Source organism: Oncorhynchus tshawytscha, linkage group LG06 (genome assembly GCF_018296145.1).
Source record: "Oncorhynchus tshawytscha isolate Ot180627B linkage group LG06, Otsh_v2.0, whole genome shotgun sequence".
NCBI lineage: Eukaryota > Metazoa > Chordata > Actinopteri > Salmoniformes > Salmonidae > Oncorhynchus > Oncorhynchus tshawytscha.
Window position 1 is genome coordinate 43,807,481 of NC_056434.1, and position 10,034 is coordinate 43,817,514.

Here is a 10,034-nt window from a genome sequence, read left to right on the forward strand (position 1 = left end):
GGGAATTAACCCGATGACATCATGTGTCAATGTACTATGGGAATGTACACTTGTTTTCTCAAGGTCCTAAAGCCGCCAAATACAAGGGCTGTTCCAAAGCGTGTAATCAAATCACATTGATAGCCGGGTCTTTGACAGAGATACCTTCACAGAGCTCCCGGGCTCCCGAGTGGCGCAGCGTTCTAAGACCACTGCATCTCAGTGCATGACACCCTGGTTTGATTCCAGGCTGTGTCACAACTGACAACTGGCCATGGTTGGGAGTCCCATATGGTGGAGCACAATTGGCCAGTGTAGGCTGTCATTGTAAATAAGAATTTGTTCTTAACTGACCTAGTTAAATAAAGTGTTTTTTAGTTTTTTATTCAAAAAGTCTTTATCAGATTGGGTAAATCGCCATTCAAACATCACGCCAGGGTAAGCCTACACAAAGCAAATCCCTGGAAAAAACAATTGGAACCATTTCCTTGTTTGACTGCTAGGTTTTATGGTTATTATGACTTGTACTGTGGTACTCTATACTGACACACTATGGCCTCAAAGGCCTTTTCTGACCAACACATTGCTATTTTAACATTGCCCTTGGAATCATTATTTGTCTCATTATGTTTGACGGAGTGTTAGTTTGTTGTTGCTGTAAAGTGTCTCATAATGTTTTGGATATAAACTCAGATATCTCAGATCTCACTTCATTCTTCAGAAATCACTGAAATAGAGGGAGGTGAAATATAACATTCTTAATATCTTTCTGAGCAGGCAGGTCTTCACACATTACACAATGATGGTCTGGTCCCCATGGGGGAGGTGGGTTGTGTTTTGGCACTACCATCCAACCGTGCATACTCTACCATGACTCAGTGTTGAGGAACAACAGAGTTTAATGCGACAAAGCCCGTCACTAATTAACAACCCTCCCGGGTTGCTGTTTACCCAGAACTCACTGCAAATAATATGAATGTTCATTAGACTTGGGGAGCCACCCAGCTGTCCTATTTCAGCGATGCCACAGCGACCGTGCCATGGAAACAGCGTCCAGGACAACGGTCTGTCCCATTGCTCCACAGGGCCGTAACAGCCGCCCCTGGCAGAGGGGACACCTCTTGGCTCACTGGCTTCATTGTGGTGGCAGTGGAAGAGCTCCACACGTTTGTGGCCTCGACCATGTGACAAGCTGTGACAAAAAGCCTGACAGCCTTTGTGCTCGCTGGGCACTGTGACCCTGCATACAAGCCTCAGCGACCCTTTAACTGACACATTTCACCTCCATCTTAACACTGACTAAGCCACAAATGAAGTGGAAAGAAAATAGTCAGGGCATTTTTTAGCAAGAGAGTGGGTTGAATGAGAAAAAGTGGTTAGGATGAGTGGTGGGTGGGTGTATACATACGTGTGTGATTCTGAAATGTGCGGGGATGGGGAATGCATAGGATTCTCACTTATGAATATCAAGTCATTCATGAGTGTAACTCCTTTTTTTGCCTCAAGCTAGGCCAACACCCAGAAGGGCTGACTATATCTCCATCCTCTGGGCTCCTGCCATGCGAGTAAAGTGACAGTGTGAACCCCCTGCTTTCTGACCCAGAAACAGCCCTGTAATCCACTGGAGGTGAGGTCTCTCTAAATGACCTGCTTTAATTCAGAGCGTCCAGTGTCAGCCGAGGACAAAGCTGCGATGAGAAACCATATCAGGGACAGGAGGCAGTGCAGTGCATATGGTGGCCCGTCCCCAGGGGGGTGGTAGGCTGAGTTGGGCTAACTAGAAGTAGGAGCTGAGCCTTAGGGCTGGAGCACACAACATGGTCCAGGCCACACAATCCACTGGAGCCAGTCTTATGAATGTGCACCCGGTCCCCCAACACATTGTTTTACCACGGCAAAACAGAACAGGGTAGAAAAGTACCCACTAAAAAAAACTAAGTATGAAGCAGTTGAGGTGTTGAAAGTGTCTTTTCATGTAATAGCGCTTCTCCTCTGTGTATCGAATAATTCAGTGGAAAGTATGTCATTGCAGCAAAATACCATTGACATTTTACATCCTGCGGTGAGGCACTTCATGCCTCTGTGTCTTGTGACGCCGCAGTGGGTTTCCAAGGCTGCCTACAGAGACCAGCAACAACAACATCACCAGTCGATAAAAGAACCTGAAAGTCAACCAGCCTCTGCTAAAAAGCTCAAAAGATATAACTGTTTTTCTTTTGCAACAGGTCTTGTTGAACATTTCTCATTATGCACAAGAGGTTCTTATTATCAACTTTTTATGTCTCTCTCTGAATGAAGATAAACATTCTTCCGACAAACGCTGACAGTGTCAATGCCAACTAATAAAACATCCTAGCCTGAGGCTGTAATGTTAAGTTCAAAGCACTACTCTGGGAAAAAGGTCAGGGAAGGGCACCACTGCCACCATGCTACAATTAGATTTACATGACTAAAATGAGATGATTGACATTATTTATGATTGACAATGTTAAAGGACTTGACTGTAGTAGCATATTGAAGTTTCCATATTTCTGTTGTGCCTTTGGACTGGGTCATTTATCTTTGTTTGTGGGTGCTCATGTCATTTCAGAGAACATATGCAATGTTTTTCCACATTATCACAATCTGACTACATGTCATTTCTGTGCTGATTGAAACGACCAACAAGGAATTCTTAACCACTTCTAACCATTTTTCTTCATCCAAAAGAGCCCCGTCATACTTCATAAGCTACCTTGTATTAAGCCATTTTTCTCATTCGATCTTCCATTCCTTGTTTTTTAGCCTCATTTCACACTGACATTCTGTTGAGGTAGTTATTAATAGACCCAGTCCAAGGTAGCATGGAAGACACTTCCTGTTCTGTCTCACTTCAAAGAGAATTAGTCATTTCTGCCTGCAGGTGACTGTCAATTCCCATTGCAGTTTTGGTCTGTATGAAAACTTAATCAGCAGAGAGTGGAACCAGAGTGGAACTTGGCCTGGTGTTGAGATGAGCTGTATGGCCCGCATGAATCTCCCTGAGGTCCAGGTGAATGGGTCAGTAGGGGAGTCAGGTCAGGGTCCTACCTGCGCTGCTGGAGCTCTCAACAGTCGGCATTTCTAATAGTACATGCTCAGTGAGTGTGGAGTTCCCAACGGTCCAGCACCCTGTCTTCCAGCCCAAGGGGCCAAGACTCCGCAGGCACAAGGGAAGAATGTGTTCATGAATAAATCAGCCCACTGAGCCCACATTAAACATTTGTTTAATGGCTACTAAATGAGCGTGGGCCAAATTGACTGCTGCACACACCACAGCACCTCCCTCCCCTCCTGATCTAAAGAGCTGCTTATGGAAAGAGGGTGAATAAGCTTAAAGTGTTTTTATTTTATTTAACCAGGCAAGTCAGTTAAGAACACATTCTTATTTTCAATGACAGCCTAGGAACAGTGGGTTAACTGCCTGTTCAGGGGCAGAACAACAGATTTGTTCCTTGTCAGCTCAGGGATTTGAACTTGCAACCTTCCGGTTACTAGCCTAACACTCTAACCACTAGGCTACCCTGCCACCACAATAAGAGCAGATAAGCCCTATTAGCTCCTTCTCATTTCTCTATCAAAATCAAGCCACATTTATTTTTTATTTTTTTACAGTGGCTCAGTCTAAGTAAACATAGCTAATGGGACCTTTGGAAATAACACCATCGCTTTAGGGTACTTTGAGCAGACATAAGGACCTACTGTATTGAAAAGAGTAATGGCAGGCTCACAGGCCAAATATCTGGAAAACACCCCCGTGCATTTCTGACAGTGTTTTTGTCCTACCTTTTTTAGCAGTGGTAGGGAGACATTATTCCTCTCCTTTATCAGGTTTTCCAACTTCTTCGTCATTGCATTCCTGTAAAAAACTAATTAGATTAGAGTTTATTAGTCAAATGCACAAGGTCACAGATGTAATAGCAGAGTAACGTGAAAATCTTAAAATCCAAAAGTGAAGGTTAAAGAGAAGTGGATGAAATAATAATACAAATAATAATATACATATTTACAATGGTAACAATGATAAATGTCCATTGGGGGTGAGGGCAGAAATACATAATGTCCTGTGATATAACATATTTATGTTAGGTGTTTTAACAGCCTCGTTTACCTCAGAGAAACTAAAGGTTTTCCAATTCGTTTTTTTAAATTCTAGAAAGGATGCCCTTTTCTTGGTTTGTGTAGGCTGAGGTATATAATAGCCTAATCTCTACAGCTCCTACGAGCAGGGAGCCTGGATCTGTTGTAAACCACTGACCCCCACTGGCAAAGACCTGCTTCAAAATAAAAACATTACCCACCTTTCTCCATTCCTTTCTAAATGGGCTCATTCTTGTTCATAACTTCTATTACACGTCATTTTTTGGGCTATGATTATATTTTTCCAACACCTGCCACCACTGCTACAATACAGTAGGCCAAGGCTAGACTATTTGGATATTATTGCAATTTCACATTGCTATTACAAATATGTCATGTAAAAATCGGACATGTAATTATAGTCAATCACATAACATGAAAAAACATGTTGTCCCCATCTGCTACGAATAGCCTACTAACCTCTTTTCCGTGGATCTATTAGTCGCACTCATGGTTTATCATAGTCTATCTACTCTTATGGTAAAAATCTAACATATTACTGTGCTGTGACGGTCATGGTTGACCAATGCTGATAACGTGAGGACGGGTCCCGCTGCGTCAATGTAGCTGAGCTGTGGAGAGGGGGTGTGCATCCCTCGCTTCAGCCGTGTCGCTCTATGGCGCTCTCTCCGTAACCAGGGGGATGTCTCATTACTCCAAACATGACTGATCTGATGGCGTCACAGTTACATTAGTTCCCTAACGTCTATTTGTTCTAATTCCGGTCATGCCATGAATCCTTTTGTTGTTACAGTTGAAGTCGGAAGTTTACATACACTTAGGTTGGAGTCAATAAAACTCGTTTTTCAACCACTCCACACATTTCTTGGTAACAAACTATAGTTTTGGCAAGTTGGTTATGCCATTTACTTTGTGCATGTGTAGCCGATGTGAAATGGCTAGCTAGAAATGGTGGCGCGCTAGTGGCGTTTCAACTGGTGACGTCACTTGCTCTGAGACCTTGAAGTAGTGGTTCCTGCGGCTTTTGTGGAGCGATAGGTAACGATGCTTCCAAGGTGACTGTTGACGTGTGCAGAGCATCCCTGGTTCGTGCCCAGGTCGGGGCGAGGGAGTAGATGTAAAGTCTATACTGTTACACATGACACAAGTTATTATTCCAACAATTGTTTACAGACAGATTGTTTCACTTATAATTCACTGTATCACAATTCCAGTGGCTCAGAAGGTTACATAGACTAAGTTGTCTGGACTAGCTTGGAAATTTCCAGAAAATGATATTATGGCTTTAGAAGCTTCTGATAGGCTAATTGACATCATTTAGTCAGAAGCTACATCAGGCTAATTGACATCAGACATCATGTTAATTTGTACAAACAATAGTACACAAGTATAAACACCAATGGACCACGCAGCTGTCATACCGCTCAGGAAGGAGACACGTTCTGTCTCTTAGAGAGTAACGTAGTTTGGTGCGAAAAGTGCAAATCAATCCCAGAACAATAGCAAAGGACCTTGTGAAGAGGAGGAAACAGGTACTATATCGACATAACCTGAAAGGCCACTCAGCAAGGAAGAAGCCACTGCTCCTAAACCGCCATAAAAAAGCCAGACTACGGTTTGCAACTGCACATGGGGAAAAAAGATTGTACTTTTTGGAGAAATGTCCTCTAGTCTGATGAAACAAAAATAGAACTGTTTGGCCATAATGGCCATCGTGATGTTTGGAGGAAAAAGGGGGAAGCCTGCAAGCCGAAGAACACCATCCCAACCATGACGCACGGGGTGGCAACATCATGTTGTGGGGGTGCTTTGCTGCAGGAGGGACTGGTGCACTTCACGAAATAGATGGCCTCATGAGGGAGGAAAATTATGTGGATATATTGAAGCAACATCTCAAGACATCAGCTTGGTCGCAAATGGGTCTTCCAAATGGACAATGACCCCAAGCATACTTCCAAACTTGTGGCAAAATGGCTTAAGGACAACAAAGTCAAGGTATTGGAGTGGCCATCACAAAGCCCTGACCTCAATCCCATAGAAAATATGTGGGCAGAACTGAAAAAGCGTGTGCGAGCAAGGAGGCCTACAAACCTGACTCAGTTACACCAGCTCTATCAGGAGGAATGTGCCAAAATTCACCCAACTTATTGTGGGAAGCTTGTGGAAGGCTACCCGAAATGTTTGACCCAAGTTAAACAATTTAAAGGCAATGCTACCAAATACTAATTGAGTGTATGTAAACTTCTGACCCACTGGGAATGTGATGAAATAAATAAAAGCTGAAATAAATAATTATCTCTACTATTATTCTGACATTTCACATTCCTAAAATAAAGTGGTGATCCAAACTGACCTAAGACAAGGACTTTTTTCTAGAATTGTGAAAAACCGAGTTTAAATGTATTTGGCTAAGGTGTATGTAAACTTCCGACTTCAACTGTATCGGGTTTGGACCAGGTAGTGTCCTTCCCCGAGGCCCCAAGGTCATAAACGTATTATAAAGAATGACCCAAATAAGAAAGGGATTTTTTTGTCACTTGGCGTGTACAGTAACTGTAGCCTACAAGGTAATTTCTACAATGGTAGGCTATGCCTGCTGTGACTTTTTTCTTCATACATCTTCACGTCTGTTGTTATTAGGAAATGATCTGATTGTTCACTGATGTGTTTACTCATCATCAGCCAACAGTCCAATAAGCTACTGAATAATTCCACTGATGAAATCAATATCCTTGCAGTTGTCACCAGATGCAGTATACCCCATCAAGATAATACCTGATTGAATTCAGTGAAACACCTGTAATGCTTATCATGCAGTCACTACAATAAATTAAGTATGACAATAACACAGGAGTGGCTATACATCCCAATAATAGTGGCTAGGCTACCTGAGATGTTTGTTAAGTTCAGTCTATGTGCGATTTATGGCTGAAAAGCTGTCATGGAGAGACGTGTAAGAAAATCAGTTAAATACCTGTAATGGACACAGCATGCATCTTTATTATGTGTCTTGTCTATGGATTGTGAAATCAAAACCTGCTTTAGTCCCTGTAACTCCAAACAGAGCCCTTCTAAGGTGCCAAATGCTTGTAGAGTTCTACTACAGACACAAACAACTGGCTCAAAAACAGGGCCGTTAAACAAGTTTATCCCTCTAAGCCAAAGGGGCATCAGAACACAGTTCAGGTTTCCATAGATACTGTATATTGAGAGTATAGTAAGCCTAGGCTACAACAACACATGCTGTATGTTTGACTGCCATGACAAGAGTTACAAATGCCAACTGAGAAAAATAAGACTTCCATTCACTGAAAGTGGCTTCTGTTATTTTTGTCACTAAATAAGGTATGTGTAAAGCTAAATATAGATAGATAAATAACTAAATTGTCAAATGAATCATTGAAGAGCTAATTTATGAAACCTTACCACTAACATCTTACCACTAGCACAGAAGCCACAGCCAAGCACATCTATAGGTACTAGTATGCTGTTTTACTAAAAACATTGTTGAAGACTTTGAAGTGTCCCTTTCTTTATTCTTCAGTGTTTTTAGGCCTCTTTTCATCTGCTTTCTTAGAGGCTGAGCTGTTTTGGTTTTCTTCCCCATTTCCCACTTTGTTTGCAGTGAACTCCTCATTGCTCTAATCCTCCTCATCAAAAATCTGGTCATGCTCTGATGGGTGGTTTGGTGGAAACAGATTAAGCCTAATCCTAGGCTAAATTGCACTTTTAAACTGGGCTAACTGAAATTGCATTTCTCAGACATGGTTTAAAATAGTCTCAGGCTTGCCCTAGTCTAGATTGAAAAAGTCTGATTTCCAGAAGGACAATTAGAGTTCATCTAGATCTAAGTGAAGGCTTAAATAAAACCTGGCCAGAGGCAGGCTTAACTTCAGATTAATGGATGTTGGCCGCCAGGTTGACCTTGGCAATGGAGGAGAATGGATTACCTGGACTATTTCAATGATGATCAAAGAGCACCACCAAGGCCAGACAGAAAGGTGGTTATAGACAGGAGTAACCCACGGAAGGATTTTGATGAAATCAATTTCCATGACCATTTCCGTATGTACAAAGAAATTGCAACTGACATTATTTGTTTGCTTGAGCCAAGGCTTTTAGCTGACTCTCTTCATGGGAGGTCCATCTCTCCTTCCCTACAAGTACTGATCACCTTGAGGTTTTTGGCATCTAGATGTTTGTGCTGTAAGTGAACCGACTGTATGTAGAATAGTCCACAACGTCTGCAATGCTATGTGTGAACTGACAGTTACATCAAGGTCCCTGATGCTGCTGCTCAAGACAACTACGAGGAAGAGTTCTATGAATATGGGTTTCTTCCATGGAGTCACTGACTGTATAGATAGATGTCATGTTCCCATAAAGTGTCCCTCTTCATCAGATGCTGAGGAGTACAGGAATCTTAAAAAACTGGTTCTCAATAAATGTACAAAGTGTGTGCACTACCAATTTGCAGTTCTCCAACATTGTTGCGCTAGCATGGCTATGATTTCCCCTATGAAGATCCATGTTGCACGGATGGATTCACTGATCAAAATAGTGCCTAACTTGTTGGCAGTGTGTGAAGATGGTTTTCTTTGTGACACCTACAAAACATGTAGCGTTTTTTATTTTAAAAAAAAGTTAAAATCAAAATACAATTTATAGGCCTACATTCTTTGAATCCTAACTGAAAGATTAGCTTGATTGACACTGTCTCTTGTGTCTCTGTGGTTCTTTGACAAGGACCCAATCTTTCTTGCTGGGAGGTCCTTTCATACAGGCAAAATCTTCATCTGATTGTACAAAAAATAATAATAATCCAAAACCTGGGGTTTTGACATTCTGTAACAGTTGGTATCATCATCATCCCCATACCATCATCAAGCTCCATCAAGTCTGAGTGATTTAATTGGTTCTTGGCTCTGTTGACAAGAGCAAATAGTCCTCATTCATCACACTCAAATGAAACAGTTATCATAGTCTTTGCGGCTGGGTCGTGCCATGTCATTTCAGCAAGCCATGACACCCACGATCTCAGATTGTTCTGAAATCATTTCTGGAGTTAGAAACAGATCAAATTAGCATTCCTGCTACATTATTATGTTGAAATATACTTTTATCTGAGAAATTAAGTTTATTGATTGCACCCAAATTGGCAGTTTTAATTTATAGGATGCATATAATATTAAATAAAGTACCTAACATCCGAGCTGGACAAAACTTTTTTTCTAACAATGTGTTAGGCATGAGGTATCCAAAGGAAAGGTCAAAAGCCACCCACGGACCCCCATGTTCATATCCCAAAAAATCTATAAGTAGCATCATTGAGTTGCAATCAATTTGAGATACTTTAGGATAATTCGAACATGTAGCGTGAAAATGCTAATATAGGCACCATTGACTTGCATGGTTGCTGTCATACCTGGTCCATAAACTGCTTACAGGGTAAGAAAAACAATGTCATTTTGTATGGATGAACTATCCCTTTGTGGCCAATAAAACCAAAGCATGTTGCTGTCATACCTTGTCCATAGACTGCTTACAGGGTAAGGAAACAAATGTAATTTTGAAATTTGGGTGAACTATCCCTTTAACATTGAGGGGATCTTTAAACTTGATTTACCTAATGGCAGGAACAGCACCATCTAGTGGTCAGGATGTAATATGGGACATTAACCTAACTTCAATGACTAATTTCTCTGAACAGGGGGGAAAGAAACATTAGCAATTTCACTGGGAATACATTACATAGGATGAAGAAACAATTCTCAGAGCCACAGCTCCATACTAAAGTCAGACACAGAGAACTGATAACTGTATAGCTTGCTAACGTTAGTTGCTAAATGACGTGTCTCAAGTCTCTTAACAGTGTACAAACTATAATAAATGAATACTAAATAACTTAGCTAAACGACCACATTGAAATAAGTACT

The 10,034-nt window shown here is 41.5% G+C and overlaps 1 protein-coding gene across 4 annotated transcripts in view; it reads right to left on the bottom strand.

Moving 5' to 3' along the window:
* The window catches only part of LOC112252580 (dual specificity tyrosine-phosphorylation-regulated kinase 4), a 30,060-nt gene extending 25,365 nt beyond the window's left edge, over positions 1 to 4,695 (bottom strand). For 2 of the 4 annotated variants that reach the window (XM_024423919.2, XM_042323288.1), the window contains exons 1-2: positions 4,558 to 4,695; positions 3,784 to 3,856 (exon numbers count right to left, since the gene is read on the bottom strand). In XM_024423919.2, the coding sequence (XP_024279687.2) occupies positions 3,784 to 3,856; positions 4,558 to 4,589 (105 nt within the window). In that variant the 5' untranslated portion in view covers positions 4,590 to 4,695. Of the gene's footprint in view, positions 1 to 3,783; positions 3,867 to 4,557 lie in introns of all 4 variants that reach the window. The other 2 variants (XM_042323289.1, XM_024423917.2) reach the window with 1 other exon arrangement.
* Positions 4,696 to 10,034: the final 5,339 nt, after the last annotated feature.